Raw genomic sequence first — 17314 nt, 5'->3', positions numbered from 1 at the left:
AGACTGATTACACAAAACTGCAGCTGTGTGCTGTTTTGCAAAATCAAGAGCTCACAGATAGAAACCAGAGACTAAGCCAACAACAGAAATCTTGTGGTTGGGGTCCACTACACATTAACTGATCAAGGAGAGGAGGTTGGTGAAGAGCTCTTTCTTTGCCAAACCGGAAATGCGAGCCCTGAGCTGAGCCGCGAGGGGGGGCGGTGCCATGGGAGTGCCGAGCCACAAGGGGGGGCAGGAGCAGGTAGCTGCGGTCGGCAGGACCCGCACAGGGTGGGCGGGACTGGGCAGCCCCCGGCGAGCAGGAGCTGCAAGGGGAGGGAGGGAGCGGGTGGCCCCGAGCCGCCCCAAACCATGGGCAGTCCTGAAGTGTGAGCCACGGTCACCCCGAGCTGCCCCGAGCTCCGCCTCGCCAGCCGGGGGCGGGCGGGAGTGCCGGGGCCTGCACACGGGGAGGACACTTGGGGCTGCGTTTAAAGGCTACACCAATCTGTGAAAAATGTTTGCAAATTGAGCACCTGCCAGTAAACTCCATGATGGCAGGATTCCGTTACTAATTTGTTACTTTGTTGTGTGTGGTACGGATCTTCACTGCAAAAAAAAAAGTGTGCCTTATAGTTCGGTGCACCTTATATAATGTACAAAGCTGTGAAATTTGCTGACTCCCAGAGGTGCGCTTTATAATCCATTGCACCTTATGGTCGTGAAATTACCATAAACGGAAAGTAAAGACAAACAGGTCACAAGACTTCAACCCACTTGGACAGTGCACTCAAACAGAGATGTCCTTACAGTGGGAACAGAAACACAGACTGGGATCCAGGACTCCATTGCTCTGAGAGGAGTCCTTGACTTCTGTACCACACAATATCCTTCTCTCGAAATGGGAGAGACACAGATTTGACAGACAAGACAGTCACATTCAAAGGGTTGGGCTCAATGGCTTGATGGTCCCCAGTGGAGAGTAGGGACAAGCAGATTCCTCCAGCGTTGCTGTGGGAACTGGCCCTGCTAAACACCTTTCCCAGTGACATGGACACTGTGAGCAGAACACCCTCAGCAAATCTGCTGACACCAAGCTGTGTGGTGTGATGGACACACGGCAGGGAGGGGTGTCACCCAGAGGGATCTTGACAGGCCTGAGAGGGGCCTCATGAGGATCTCATGAGGTTCCACAGGGTCAAGTGCAAGGTCCTGAACCTGGGCTGGAGTAATTCCAAGTAGAACATAAACTCAGGCTGGGCAGGAAATGGATTGAGAGCAGTACTTAGAAGTACTTGGGATGCTGGATAACAAAAAGCTTGATATGACCCAGCCATGGGCACTGGCGGCCCTGAAAGCCAAACCCATCTTGGGCTGTGTTAAAAGGTTGTGGGCAGCAGGTCAAGAATGATTCTGCCTTCCTGCTTCACTCTCAGCATTCTCCCCCCACCTGGATTGCTTTGTCTAGCTCTGGTGCCTTCAGAGTAAGAAAGACACTCATACTCAAGCAGAACCTGAGGAGAGCTACAAAAACATCCAGGGAGCTGGAGCACCTCCCTTGTGAGCACAGGCTGAGAGAGTTAGGGTTGTTCGACCCAGAGAAGAGAAGGCTCCAGAGGGAATGTTAGAGCAGCCTTCCAGGGGTTGCTACAGGGAGTCCAGTGATAAGAAGAGTAAGGATTTTAAACCGAGAGAAGGTCAGATTAGATATTGGAAGGAAATTGTTTACGGTGAGGGTGGTGAAGCACACCACAGACAGAACAGACCTTCTGGATATGCCATGGCTGCCCCATCCCTGAAAGTTTTCAAGGCTAGTCTGGACAGAGCTTAGAACAAGCTATTGCCGACAGCAGGAGGGGAATAGAACTAGGTGATGTGTAAGGGCTCTTTCAATGCAGACACTCTGATCCAAACACTTTTCACAGCTTATATAAGCAGCTTATGAGGTTTGTAGGGAGTTATTTTTTAGAGATAGAGAATAATTGCATTTTGCAGCTTTACTTGATAAAAAAAACGTTTGTTTTCCTTGGCGTTCAATCAAGCACAGAATAAGTCAAGAAGGGGAAACAGGAGCTTTCTGCCTTGTGTAACGAGGAAATGGCATAAAGAGTTTCAACTGATGAGACAGCTTACCCTGTAACCTTATCAAAAATCCTTGGACCTTTCCCTTTGACTCCAGGGATGTTCTTTTCACACTGTGTTAATTACTATTGCTGCAGCTAGTTAGGAAAAAATACTTACCTCTTTGTCTAATGGCCAAACAAATTAATTTATTAACCTGTCAGAACCTGAATGCTTCCAATGTACTGGCACCTGTGTAGATAACATGAAACTTGAACGGAAACAAGCTTATTTTTTCCATTTGCTTTCTCATTCTTTCCCACCTGGTGGCCTTCTATAAAGGAGTGACCACAGCAGTAGATAAATAAAGGATTACAAGTGTCATTCATCTGGAGTCCAGCAAAGCCCTTGATAGCATCCCCCACAACATCCTGGTCTCTAAATTGGAAATGGAGTTGATGAGTGGGCTGCTAGACTGCTAAAAAGTGGTTGGATGGCCATGTCCACACTGTGGGGATAAATGGCTCAGAGTCCCAAGCAACAGCGAAAAGCGGCGGCCCTTACGGATCCCTGTTGGGATCAGAACTTTTTAATGTCTTTATTAGTGACAGAGATAAGGGGATCAAGTGCCCCCTTTGCAAATCTCAGATGACACCAAGCTGAGCAGTGCAGTTGATACTCCTGAGAGACAGGATGCCATCCAGAGGGACCTGGAAAAGCTCAAGAAATGGCCTCTGGGAATCTCCTGAGGTTTAACAAGGCCAGGTGCTGGTGCTGCATCTGGGTCAGGGCAATCCCTGGTGCCAACCCAGGCTGGGGATGAACAGATCAAGAGTAGCCCTGCCCAGAAGGACTTGGGGGTGCTGGGGATGAGAGCTGGACATGACCCAGCCATGGGCACTCCCAGCCCAGACAGCCAAGTGTGTCCTGGGCTGCATCCAGAGCCACGTGGGCAGCAGGGAAGGGAGGGGATTCTGCCCCTCTGCCCCAGTCCAGTGTGACACCACCTGCAGAGCTGCCTCCAGCCCTGGGGTCCCAGCACAGGAAGGACATGGAGCTGCTGGAAAGAGTCCAGAGGATGGACAGCAGGGTGATCAGAGGGATGGACCACCTCTGCTATGAGAAAAGGCTGAGAAAATGAGGATTTTTCAGCCTGGAGAACAGAAGGCTTTGAGGTGACCAAATTGTGGCCTTCCAGTCCCTGAAGGGACTCCATAAGAAGGATGGAGAGGGCCTATTCACAGTGGTATGTGACAAGCGGGACATGGTTTCAAATAAAAAGAGAGGTTAGGATTACAGATTAGGAGGTAGTTCTTTACTGTGAGGGTGGTGAGGCCCTGGAACAGGTTGCCCAGAGAAGCCGTGGAAGCCCCATATCCCTGGAACTGTTCAAGGCCAGGTTGGACGGGACTTGGAGTAATCTGGTCAAGAGGAAGGTGTCCCTGCCCACAGCAAGGAGGGTTAGAGACAAATCATCTTTAGAGTCCCTTCCAACCCAAGCCAATCCATATATTAATATTTTATACTGAATTGTTTTCACACTGTTATTAAAACCAGCAAAATTTACATTTTTATTTTGGTGGCAGATTTTATTTCTGACACTAGTCCGAGGATCCCGTAGCAATGTTAGCAGTAAGATGCTGAATCATCAATCAAATAAAAAAAACAGTGTCATCAGCGGCTTCGGGAAGTACAGGTGCAAGCACATGACGACAAACGGGGCATGTTCCCGACTACAGAAAGAGAAAAAAAACACCATTTAGGTCATTTGCACAGTTTGCATTCAATTTTACTGAGAAGCTAAAAGTTATTTAAAACATTAAAACATTAGGGTCTCCACAACAGTTCTACTTCAAACTCAAATCTGACTGCATAACTACCTGGAGCTGACAGGTAATACAAACTCAGAAGAAAGACTTGTTTTGCTTTTACACCAGCTACACAGCAAATGCTTCAGATTCTCCTTCACAGCATTGATTTTACAGATGGGACTTTTTTTTGAGGTAAGGATTAAAAATAAGTTAGGTACAGCCCAAATCTAAGAGGAAGTATTTTGTCCTAGTTTTCAGCAGTAGCAGTTTATTATGACAACAGAAAAAAAAGGCAGGATGTATAAACCAAGAAAAATGAGTATGGTAATCAACATTACCAAGGTAGAAAATATTACAAACCCATCAACTAAACCCATCAACCCTCCATGCTAGAAGTGTTCTGATATGACCCCCAGGGTACAATCTATCTTTCTCTTATATTCCTGAGGAAACTGTGTTACACTGTAAGCTCACTGAGAATTACCAAGTCCAAGCTTGCACTGCACATAAAGGAGAGTGCAAGCATAACTAAAAAAAATACCAGCTCATTATTTATGGTTGTTTTAGTTGTTTTAGTCTGACTTCAACATGATGCAAGCCTTTTTAAGGCATTTGGAAGGAAACTGATTACAGATCATGAAAATGAAATCTAGTATCATATAGAATTACGAAAGGTAATTTCAAAAAACTTAATCTGCAAGCATTTTAGTATTTCCTCTGCCAGCCTGAGCTGTCACCATAAACGTGACATAAATGTCACTATGACATTGTGGTAAGACAGAGCAAACCCTGTGCTCTTCTCAGAGAAAATGATTCTATCATCTTAACTTCAAGGTAGGAATATAGTAAAGAAAGCTCTTCTTATATCAAAACAAGTTATAACTTATTTATGTCTTTCATTCTTATTAAAGGAAAACATGTTTTTCCTTACAGAAATATTCCCTTTATTTAAAAAATTGCCCTTCAGGTAAGTACAAATACAAATTTATTTCTTCACTTACACAAGAATTTGATTCCATAATGCATAAATTCAACAGCCAGTTATTTCTTGGTATTTTATCTCACATTTTCAAAGAGTTAAAGTTGTTCTTCCCAGAAGAATACACAAAATACACAACACCCCCCACAATCCTCCACCAATCCTGTAGTACTTACTCTCTGTAACCAAAGAGTTACACAAGGTTTGTGAAACAAATGACGACAGGGTAGCTCTGTTATGATTTCACCTTCCACATAGTCACTACAACAGATAGTACAACACTGTTCTTGACCTAAACCCAAGATGAGGAAAAAGTATTAATACCTTGTTTCACATTTGAGATAAGCTCAAATCAAAATACATGTATTATCAACAGTATCATAAATGGCGACAAAGTACAGTCACAATAATTCCATTAAAGATTAGTTTTCCAAATAGATCAAAATTATATTCAGATTCAAAAGATCTCAAAACAGCATAAAGTAGTAAGTATACCTAAATATTACATCTATGGTATTAGAAAACGTTGACTTTGTTCCTACAAACTCTGTTGAAATTACTTTTTCATTATTTTTTCATACCATTGTAGTCACATGTAACGATAATCTGTGGCAGACAATCTATAGTTTCTTTCGTAGCTGGTGGATGAGTCTGTTCAACATCAAATGTAAGAGACTCCAACTGTGCCAGAGCAGTCTAAAAGGAGTAAGCAGAGATCAAGTTCTCTCACTCATAAATGTAACATTTCATACAAAACAAACAAATAAGAAAAGGAATTCAATTCTAGCAGTATTACTTTTTTAAAGGGAAGATACGTGTCAAACTAACCATTACATGATTTTTATTTTTGTAATGAAGAGAGGAAACTGAAGGTCAAAACAACAATGCCTTGGTCTTAAAACATTCTTAGAGTATGAGGACAGAGTCACAACTTACAGTAATTTCACAACCATAAGGCGCACCGGACTATAAGGCGCACCCGCCGGGAGTTGGCAAAATTCGCAACTTTGTAGATCAGATAAGGCGCACCGGACTATAGGGCGCACTTTTTTTTTGCAGCGAGGCTCCGCCCCCAGCTCCCTCCGCGCGGTTGCTGGCCGAGGCCCCGCCTCAACCCGGCAGTCATTGGCCCCCGGGCCCACCTGTACCTGGCAGGGGCGGTGCCGCGGGGCCCCAGGCCCGCCTGCATCCGGCGGGGCCGGGGCATGGCCGCCACCCCTCCGTGCTGCCTCTCCGGGGCCGGGCTATGGCCGCCACCCCTCTGTGCTGCCTCTCCGGGGCCGGGCTATGGCCGCCGCCCCTCCGTGCTGCCTCTCCGGGGCCGGGCTATGGCCGCCGCCCCTCCGTGCTGCCTCTCCGGGGCCGGGCTATGGCCGCCGCCCCTCCGTGCTGCCTGCCCGGGGCCAGGGGGTGCCTGTGGAGGGGCGGCTCCGCCTCCACGGGGCTGGTGGGTGCCTGTGGAGGGGCGGCTCTGCCTCCACGAGGCCCGGGCGTGCCTCTGTAGGGGCCGTGCCGCCTCCTCGGGGCCAGGGGGTGCCTGTGGAGGGGCGGCTCCACCTCCACGGGGCCGGGGGGTGCTTGTGGAGGGGCCGTCCCGCTTGCACGGGGCCGGGGGGTGCCTCTAGAGGGGCTGTCCCGCTTGCACGGGGCCGGGGGGTGCCTCTGGACGGGCCGTCCCGCTTGCACGGGGCCGGGGGGTGCCTCTAGAGGGGCCGTCCCGCTTGCACGGGGCTGGGGGGTGCCTCTGGAGGGACGGCTCCGCCTCCACGGGGCCGGGGGGTGCCTTTGGAGGGGCGGCTCCGCTTGCACGGGGCTGGGGGGGTGCTTCTAGAGGGGCCATCCCGCCTGCACGGGGCCGGGGTGTGCCTCTGGAGGGACGGCTCCGCCTGCATGGGGCTGGGGCGTGCCTGTGTAGGGGCGGCTCCGCCTCCACAGGGCCGGGGCGTGCCTCTGGAGGGGCGGCTCCGCCTCCACAGGGCCGGGGCGTGCCCGCCCCTGCTCCGCCCCACCTCCACCTGGCAGCCATGGCCCTGCCGGCTCCCCCCGTGGCTCGCAGCTCGCACTTCCGGGTAGGCAATTTTTTTGAACTTTGTCCATCAGATAAGGCGCACCGGACTATAAGGCGCACTTCCGGGTTCCAGGGAAAATTTTAGTCAAAAGGGTGCGCCTTATAGTCGTGAAATTACTGTAATCTATAATAAACATTTGCTAATTTTATAAAGTTACAGAAAAGGCAGCAGGTTGAAAACATAATAAAGCTTGCCAATCCAAAACTGTCCTTTCATTTTGCTTGTGAAAATAAATGCCTTATTAATGTGTTTCCTGGCTTCAACTATTGAATTACTTGGGCACAAACAAAAAATATTAAGTACCTTGGCTACACTAACAGTCTAAACTACAAAAAATAAAAATCCTAAAATCCATGTAGATATTTCAAATCTTAAGACAGACAAAATGCTCTGAAGTAACTTTTTTTTAAACTCAAGCTTTTTACCATACAAAATCTTTAAGACTACAAGTTTATACCATACTTGCTGTGTACATTATATATTCAACTACGTAAGACACTGAAAGGATATCCAGTAGAAAAAAAAAGATAAAAATCACAGAACTCAGAATATTTGGTTATATTTGCTGAGAAATGGACTAGCTATTTGAACAGCAAACAAACTGAAACTGAAGAACCAAGAACACAGAGGCACTGGGTTCACGCCCTGAATGAATTAGTCATATCCTTTAGGTACGACTACTTACTGTTCTAATCAGCTTGAACATTATTTACTCTATTGGGCACAAAACTCTTAGTTTTGAGAAGTTTAAGAAGTGTAAGACAGTATGTTATTTTTGTAGCATTGGGAATACACTTAACTAATAAGTTCTATACACTAGAGAAACACTGGATTATACAGAAACCTTTTCAGAAGTCTTTCCTCTTAAACTTTTCCTGAAGTTACTATAGCTGCAACCCGAAAACATGCCTGGACTTGGATCACAGTGACAAGACAGCTCAAGCTACCACACTACCACAGATCTAAACTAACAGTTTTACACCTACAGGCAAACCTTTGTGGCAGAAAGAGATCAACATGAGCTAAGAAGTATTTATAGCTTCTACTGCCACATGTATTCTCATCTAGAAATGTCAGTATAAGTAAAAACCTGGGGTTATCCCTAGCACCATGTGCAAGTCCCCCTACAAAACAGGTACATTGTTCCCATTTTACAACTAATACCCATCAAATTCTGGTACAGCAGGCAATAATACCTTACTAACGTTAAGATGATTTTAGTATTTGTATTTGGTTTTTGCTCCAACTGCAATGGTCTGAGAATAAACTGTAGGTAAAAATACCATGCTTAATCAGAGTAACTACTACACCTGCAAAAACTAGGTAACATCTCAGGGATACAGAAGGTTGCAGTATGATTTATGTGTCAAACTTCTGTTTATATCCAGCATGAGTATTCTCAAACAAAAACCACTGTATTTCTTGCTTGCTTCTGAAGCCTACACAAAAGAAACATCATGGACGCAATGCCTTACATTGGCTCTGAGGCTGAAAGCCACATTTTCAACACAAAGCAGTGTCTGTTTTATGACTTTTATAGGATGTATCTTCAAAATAACTGTACTTCCTCTTATTACTTGTGTGACTGCTTACTTCTCCATGTACCAAACAGAAAATGCTGAATATTTTCCAGTTAAGAGCGCTACAGTCTACAGGGGTTTGAGCTCCTCACATCTGTGAATTGGCACAGGAAATACTTATAAAGTATTCTTTTCACTGATGCAGCAGAGGCAACCAGTCTGTTCCATACTGCTAATGAAGTAGACTAGACACTCCCAGATATGTATTTTCCTTGTAACAGCTGGAAGAAATGAAAGTTTAAAATCACACATATATTCTATTAATTTTTAGGAACCCAGAGCCTTACAGAACATAGCTTTTCAAACCAAGTATCTAATATTTTCATTACTTCTCCCTTCCAAATGTCGCAATTATTGGGGATAGATCTCTCCCACTCCCTCCCCTCCAATCAAGATACACTTGAATTTTGGATGCTTTCTTGTGTCACATCCCTTTCAAGTATTTCAAAGCAATACATTATTTTGCTCGTATTTTCTGAACAATTTTAGTAGCCACTTCATACTGTAAAAATAAGTGCTCTGTATTTTGCTTGAGGTTTGACAAGAATATCTGGATTCCTTAATCAAAACCTGTGTTGTCCATGTGGTCACAGTCCATACAACTCTTCTTTTAATTATTCAGTTACCACCTTCTGCTGACTGATTCCAAATACGGCAGACTTCTATCGCTACCTTAAAGTTTCACACCCTTGTGTGCTACTTTCAAGCACAAATGCTACGTATGACAATTGGCTTTTCCACATTCACAGGGCCCTGTACCACAGGTACCTCTGTAGTTATCCGCCTGCTTGCTAATGGTGTTCAGTGACGCTCTGTACCTGGTGACACAAATGTAATTATAGCACCTCCTCGGCCAGCCATGCACATAATCACCTAGGATTACTTTTACAGATCACTCTGACAGGACGGCACACATGTCTTGTGACAGAGTACTTAGGCAAATGTTACACAGGAATGCAAAGAAAAACTTAAGAGTCATAATAAACTCAATCTCCTTTTCAAATGTTAATGTGTAGATGAAAAAAACATAGGATTAGTTTCCCCTCTCTACACAGATCCTATTGCTTTGGTGGAAAGGAGAAGGTCAACTGTTTTTGCAGTACTGGGGGGTTTTTTATGTAGTGAGAACCAGCAGCTATGAAAGAGACAAGAATTTTCTCTATATATGGCTTCAAAATACTGCTTTTACAATAAGGATATCAAGAGACCTTCTCCACATTAATGAAGTGTCTCTAAATGAGCAATGTTAACAAGATCCTGCACAGCAGAAGAAGGCCCTGCGATACTTGATCATGAATTATGACCTCCCATATACCTTCAGGGACATACAAAACCTGGAAATTGTATGGTTGCCAACTTAAGGGAACAGCACTTCCACTGCCTTGGAAAAGACCTGGGAAGCTTATTCAGGAAATCATTGACTTTGCACATATCCATGGGAAAAAATCCATTATCTGTGATTGTTCCACTGTCTGCCAGCTTTACAAAGCATTTCAAAGTGCCCTTGGTATTTTGTCTGCAAGCACACTGTGACGTACCGCCTGCCCTGTTCACCCCTTTAAAATAGGTTCTAGTAGTCAAACTGCCCTTTGCTGCCCTAAACTTACGTCACTCACAGAACATTCAGTTCTGCTGTTGTAACACCACATTATATGTCTACACATGATTTAACTCTTATTTTGACAAATACTCTGCAGGGGAGATTTTTGGCAGTGCAAGAGTTGTTGTGCTGCATCAGACTGGATTTCAGCTAGCTCAATATTCACTGACATTGACCAACCTGAAGTAATAAACAAAAGACAAAGACCATAACCATGCTTATTCTTGATAATAAATGCTTTATCACCTGCCTATCCAAATTTAGACAGGTGAAATGGGATAGAGCAAGGTAAAGATAAAGGCATAAATACAGAAAAGTCAAAAAGTCAGTGGAAGTACTGATAAATAAAATTTTGAGAAATCCAAATGTATTCTTGCAAAAAAACCCAAAACTGGGACAATTCACAGGCACAGATTCAAGTAAAAGATTTCCTTTGTTATGTAGAGAATCTGGCAAAATTCTTCAGAATTAAATGACATATGTTTATACTGGTAGAAACCAGTAACTTTCTTTGCCGTACAAGGAAATAAATGCACATACTAAAAGGAGTAGGTGCTGATCAATGACTTTTTGTAGTACATCCTTTAAAAAAACTTCCAAGATGTACAGTAAATTCACGAATACAAGCTGCACTGAGTACAAGCCGTATCACCAGGTGTTGGCAAACATTTTGGTTTTTGTCCACAAATCAGCCGCACCTGAGCATAAGCCGCTCTGTCGTTCGCAGGGAGGACCCGTGTGCAACAAAGTTGCCAAACAGTAACAGAATCGCGGCAGGGCGGGGCTTACTGGCTCAGCTCGGGCCATGAGGGCTCGGGGTTGCTGACAGGAGTGGGTGGTCCAGCCCGGCGCTGCCGCTCGGTGGGGATGCTCGGGGCCGGCCACCGCCACCGCTGGGCTCGGTCACTCCAGCCCGGCGCTGCCCCGCGGCGGCAGGGGGAGCACAGAGCCCGCCGGCACCTGCGGCGGCGATGGGAGCCAGGGATGTAGCCTGCCTGCTCCTGCGGCGGCGGCATGCGGGGACGGGAGCCCCCTGAGCCGTGGGGCCAAGCGGAGAGAGCTGCCCCTGCTTCCCCTGAGCCGCGGGGCCAAGTAGGAGAGAGCCCCTGCTTCCCCTGAGCCACGGGGCCAGCAGGAGAGAGCTGCCTCGCCTTCCCCCGAGCCGCGGCACCAGCAGGAGAGAGCCCCTGCTTCCCCTGAGCCGCTGGGCCAGCAGGAGAGAGCTGCCCCTGTTTCCCTCGAGCCGCGGGGCCAGCAGGAGAGAGCTGCCTCGCCTTCCCCCGAGCCGTGGGGCCAGCAGGAGTGAGCTGCCCTGCCTTTCCCACCCCCTGTGCTGCCTGCACGGAGCAGCTCCACCCGCTGCGCAACAGAGTAACCAATTTGTAACAATTGCGTAAATGCAGGGTTTTACTGGCAGGAGCTTGACATTGCAGTTTGCACAGACTTGGTTTGCACTCCCAGGGTTGAAAGTGTCAGAAAATTATTCACATATTGGCCACTCCTGAGTATTAGCCGCATTTCCAGTATGGGAGCAAAATTTTGGTCAAAACGGTGCGGCTTGTATTCGTGAAATTACTGTATTTTCATATTTGCAGACCCAAAAGTTCAAGCTAACACAGGCAAGTATTTCTTCCCTCATTCTTCTGATTTTCAGATTAAGTTGAAAAAGCATTCAACTATAAACATTCGTATCACAACATCACTTATATAAAACCATAAAAAAATATTTTAATACCTCCACAGCTTCTAAGCGTCCCTCTAGTGCCATAAATGTGAGAAACTGAGGTTCCATGTAAGGAATGGCTTGAGCAAGTCCTAGGCCATCACCAAACTCATCAAGTAGTCTGAAAAACATGGGTTAGGAAACACCATCTTATTTTCAAAATGTATAGTTACAACACAAAGTATGGATACATCAAATGATTGCACATCACTTGTTAGTAACAGCCAGATACCCAGCCAGCTGATCTCTCCGTCTCCTGCCTCATAGAACAGGTGAATATGATTAAAGGCTTATGGGTCAAGTAAAAGGACCATGACTCATCAATCCCTACCACAGGCAAAACAGACTCAATTCAGGAAAAGCCTTAATTTAACTAAAAGGTTAAACAATACAGATGATCTTTTGAGGTTCCTTTCAAGTTAGGCTGTTCTATGATCCTATGAATTCATTGCCAAAAAAAATGGATTTGAATGGTGAGAAACAAAGACAAAACCAAAACCAACTTTTCCTCAGCCCTCGCCTTATTTCCAGGCTCAACTTCACCCCTTCATTCTTGAGTCCTTTAAGTTCCCCTATCCCAAGCAGGGCAGAGGGGAAATGAACAGGGGTTGTGGTCTCTCCATGTGTAGTTCCTCTCTGCAAGGGTGTTTCCCACAAGCCACAGTCCTTCACTAACTACTCCAGCATGGGTTCTCCCCAGACACAGTTCCTTCAGCAAATCCCTACCTGTTCTACCATGGTCTTCTCCAGCACCTAGAGAATTTCCTCTTCCTTCTTTCCTGACCTTGGTGTCTGCAGGGTTGTTTCTCTCACATCATCCTCATTTCTCTTTCACACATGGCTTACTATACATCATTCATCATTTTTTATCCTTTTTCTAGTACTTTGCCAGTACCACTCCGTGATGAGTACACTGGAGCCAGCTGGAACCAGCTGTGTCCCACATGAAGCAGCCCCAGCCTCTCAGAGGCAGTTCTGCAGCTCCCTAGCCCTGGTCCCAGTACTGGTACCACACTCCCATAGTATATATTTCACAACATCCTGATGGGAGCTTTTACTGTGAAAGAGTGTAAGTTCATCTAATATGTTTCAAATGTATGCTATTAAGGTTGTTTTACAACTAACAATAAGATTATGATTATATCATGTGTCACAGTTCATGGCTTGGCAGCTCTTTTGAGTTCTGTTTTAGAAATTCAGAAATCAAATCTTAAAACATGCACAATGAAATGATGTACAGGGCTGTATATGCTCAGATGACAAAACTTAACACACCATTAACATCTCTGTTCCTGTTTTAAGTAACTAGAAAGCTTACCATGGCTAACCTCCAACACCTAAAACACAGCTTCTACCCCTATTGCTAGCTTACTGCCTGACAGTGTAAGAATACATGCCTTACTTCTATTTTGGACTCTCATGCATTAGTCCCTTTTATGCTTTTCCACAATATAACTTCACAAGTAGAAAACAACAGTGTTGGTATGTCTGAGTTTATATTTTAATAAGTAGAAGAGATGAAGTGTTATGTTTTTCACTGGAAAGCTTTTTTTCGATGACATTCTAAAACAAACACATTACACTATTATACATTACACTATTTTGAATGTGTCTCCAATCACTTTATGCCTGGTATTTGTAGCATTTTTATACTAAATTGATTGCAATATCCTTCAGTAATCTAAGGACAGAAAATTGAGTGAAACATTCAAAATTATGACAATATTAGGTAAGTGCATGGTATTTCAAAGAGAAATAAAATAGATTTATAATGACTAAGTTATGACATTTTCAAAGGAGAAAAAGACCAATTATAAAACATGACTGACTTGAATGCTGATAACATTTATATTGCCTTATTTTTGTTACACTTCCACTTGAAAATTAAATTTAAAAATACACCCATGCCTTGCATATTTAGGGCATCAAAACTTTCTCAAATCACAGCCTGATTTAGCAGATCTATTCCCTTTTCCCTCATTAGAAGATACAGAGCATTTGAAATACCTTAAACTTTAAAACTGAGATTATTAGTCCTTGAAGCAACTACAAACTGATAGCCATGAGTACTTTTGACATCTTACATAGAAGACAAAATAGTAACTACAAAACCTCTGAAATTAAAGCAGACAACTATCAAATGCATACCTCCACTCCACATCCAGGTCTTCACTCATACTGGAGTCATCCTCAAGGTTGTTATTTCCATCCAACAAGAAGAATCCAAGATGTACAAAATCACTAATTGGATAATTTTCCTCATCACTGCTACTTTCTACTTCTTCTCGATACTGCAACCAAGGAATTTCACCTTCCTCCAAGAATGCCTGCTCCCTTTATATAAATAAATTAAAAGCTAAATGGCTAAGAGAATTTACAAGCACACATAAGCAACAAAAACCAAACATAACACAAAGATTAAACAGGCACGTTTCCCAGACTTCAGAGTCCCAGATTAGAAATTTAGCATTTGCCATAAGAATTCAAGAAATTCCCACTGGTATCAGCTCCAGACTTAGCATCTAGTAACACCCATGATTCTGTGGCTCAAGGCCAGTAGTACAGTAAGCAGTTTGTTGTGATTTTTTCCTAGTACAGGCAACATCCCTGCTAGGGTTAATACATCAGGTACTAAACATTTTCTTCTTAATCTACAAGTTCCTAAAGGCATTAAGGAGAAAGATTGTCTTGACACCCCAGAGCAGCCTCCATGGCAAAGTTTGGCATGAATGTGATGCGAAGAGGTACTACTTGCAAGAGAAGCTATCTTGCAAGAGGAAGACTCTTGTCATTCCTGGATATTCTAGAGGAACACAAGTCACCTGGATACAGAGAGTCATGGGGCTGTGAGGCCCACTTTACTTATAAAAAGGAAAATAAAGGGGAATTATGTTAAAGATGCATACACATTTGTGCTGTTGATATCAAAGCAAGTTAAAAAGCACACAGCTCCTACTATTGTTGTTCTGAAAGAGATGAGTTGTCATGAAGCCTTCATGAAGCCACACTGGTTCTCCAAGACCCAAAAATGTGGAGAATACTAAAAAAGCATTAACAATAAAATGGACGGTTTGGCAATAGCTACTGTGCACCTAAATTGGAAGAAGCTGATAGAATGTTTAGGTGTGGCCTTTGCTTTATAAAGATCTAAATTAGAGTCAATACTAGATGCTTAGAAAAAAAACAAGTATATTCTTCTTAGCTGCATACAGCTACAAATTTTGCCTTATAGCAAAGGCAGCTGCAGTTTATAAAGTACTGAATGACTGGAAAAATGAAATAAGTTTAAAGTTACTAGAACAAGCAATTAAAGTTTAATCACTGATAAGGCTGCAGAAAATAAGGAGCAGCAGTGGAATAGGAGAAGCAATAAAGCAGAGAGGTAACTTCTTTTCAAGAAGTCCTAAGCAGTATCAAAAGATGCTTATGTAACATGCATATCTTAACAATTAACTTGCCTAACTGGCTTTTTAAAGTCAATATATTAAGTCTATTAACCATACTGACATTACATGCCAGTGCACTTTCATTTTTCATTACATAGAACTGTTTGCGTGAAATGCCATATTTTCTCTGATTTGAAATACATACAACTACTCAGACTAATGTGATGTAGGCAAATGATTGTTGCTAGCACAGTAACTGCTTTTAGATGTTATTCTGTGTAAATGTTATTCTATGTGAATACCCTACTACTGGCAATGCCAGAAGCTATAGGAAGTCAGTTAATAAAATAAAGGCATACCCTTCTTGGAAACAGAAGGGTGTGTTCTCCTGTTTCCCACCACTGCTGCTCCTCTGCACAACAGGGTCACGCTCCTCCCTGCATGAGATAGTCTCCCAGCTTTCATCACTTGAGGACTGCTCTTTTTCCACAGCAGTAAAATAGGAAGGTACAGACGTAGACCATTCTCCATCACTGCACTCTGAGCTGCAATTTAAACAAGGTAATAGAGTATGAATTCAAGCACAGCTATGGGGGAAAAAACAATTTCCTACTTTTCTATCAACATTGCTCTCAATATAGGTAATTATTTTCTAAGAGAAATTAATCTTGTGCTATCTATCAATGCATTACAAATCAGTGTACATAGAGTTGATAAAAAAAAGAAAGTTAGGCTGTAGAAAGAATTCAAAAATTCTACCCCTCCTACTTTATAAAAATATTTTGTTCTTCCCTTGCCACATGTGTACAGGGAACAACTTCAGAACAGAAATCAGACTCACTATACACATCTTTCTCCCAGATTACAAAAAAGCAGTGGCACTGCTTGATTAACAAATAATAATCCATGTCAGCCTTATGGTTCAGCCAAATAAATTTAAAGTAAAACCTGTCAGAACATATAAGCCATATAGAATGACCTTTTTTAATATAGAAAGATACAAAAGATGACTTACTGCAAACTATTTGATTCACTAGCCCAAACAAGATGAATAGCAAGGAGTTTTGAAAAGACAATTTGTTCAGTTACCACACACAAAAGGACAGTCAATAAGCTTTGGGCAGCTTAAACAAAATAGCAGTGCTAGCACAACCTTAGGAAGGATGAACTACTGCCACCATTGGTAATGGCACTTAGACAATTCACTCACTACAGTGAGAGTTACCAAAATTCAAAATATAGTCAACTAGCTATGTCACTTCAAAAAGGTAAAGAAAACACACATGCAAACAGCCAACATACTTACTAGACTTCATTTTATAAAGCAATTCACAGCACAGTTTTCCAATCTGCTAAACCCAGTATGTGTAAATATACCGTTACTTCTCCACCTAGAAACTCACTAATTTCCTCCCTTTAGCAAATATTACAAATACATGCCAATAGAACATCCAATTTAATGAATTTTAAGTGTTTTTGAAAACCTGCATAGAATGCACTGCAATTTTTACAAGAATAAACATGTTCAAGATACAGATTATATACACAGGCATTTTATTTTGAGTAAGGAATAAATTTTTCTATCACAATTTTGATGGCTTTTAAGAAAAGTGATGAAAATGAGAATATTCATTAATTTTAGGCTATTTTAATGGATTACAGTAATTTCGTGATTATAAGCCACACCATTTTGACTAAAATTTTGGTCCGAACCTGGAAGTGCAGCTTATAATCAGGTGCAGCTTAGATATGGACAAAGAACGAAAAGTTGCTGTTTTAGTTTGGAGGACAGGTGTCTGCTGAGAAAGGCAGGAACTTCTCTTTGAAATGGAGAATGTAAACCCCCTCCCTCCAAATTATTATAATTTTAAAATCAAGGGATTCTCAGGGAAAGATATAAGAATTAGGAATAACAATTCTTTTCTAGGGAAATTAAAATAGAAATACAGTACTACAAAGAAACAAACTCCAAACTCTGACAAAGTCAGAGTACAACCTGACGCCCCATCAGGCAGGGTGTTGCGAGCAGTCCCATTAAATGGTGGTTGCAGTCCCCTTGCAGTGACAGATGTGATTCAATTGAAGCAGTGGTCGTGTAGAAGATGCAGTTTCCCTCCAGAGAT

General features: G+C 43.3%; 1 protein-coding gene across 5 annotated transcripts in view; it reads right to left on the bottom strand.

The window, feature by feature from the left end:
- The window catches only part of PJA2 (praja ring finger ubiquitin ligase 2), a 50520-nt gene that overhangs the window by 3038 nt on the left and 30168 nt on the right, over positions 1-17314 (bottom strand). For 4 of the 5 annotated variants that reach the window (XM_033086614.1, XM_033086612.1, XM_033086610.1 and 1 more), the window contains exons 4-9: positions 15551-15736; positions 13954-14139; positions 11818-11926; positions 5415-5529; positions 5010-5125; positions 3611-3776 (exon numbers count right to left, since the gene is read on the bottom strand). In XM_033086614.1, coding sequence (XP_032942505.1) covers positions 3696-3776; positions 5010-5125; positions 5415-5529; positions 11818-11926; positions 13954-14139; positions 15551-15736 — 793 coding nt within the window. In that variant the 3' untranslated portion in view covers positions 3611-3695. Of the gene's footprint in view, positions 1-3605; positions 3777-5009; positions 5126-5414; positions 5530-11817; positions 11927-13953; positions 14140-15550; positions 15737-17314 lie in introns of those variants that run through there. The other variant, XM_033086609.1, reaches the window with a different exon arrangement.

The sequence above is a fragment of the Catharus ustulatus genome, assembly GCF_009819885.2.
Source record: "Catharus ustulatus isolate bCatUst1 chromosome Z unlocalized genomic scaffold, bCatUst1.pri.v2 scaffold_29_arrow_ctg1, whole genome shotgun sequence".
In the NCBI taxonomy this organism is placed as follows: domain Eukaryota; kingdom Metazoa; phylum Chordata; class Aves; order Passeriformes; family Turdidae; genus Catharus; species Catharus ustulatus.
Note: the sequence above shows the minus strand (reverse complement) of the source record. Positions and strands in the feature narration are given on the sequence as shown.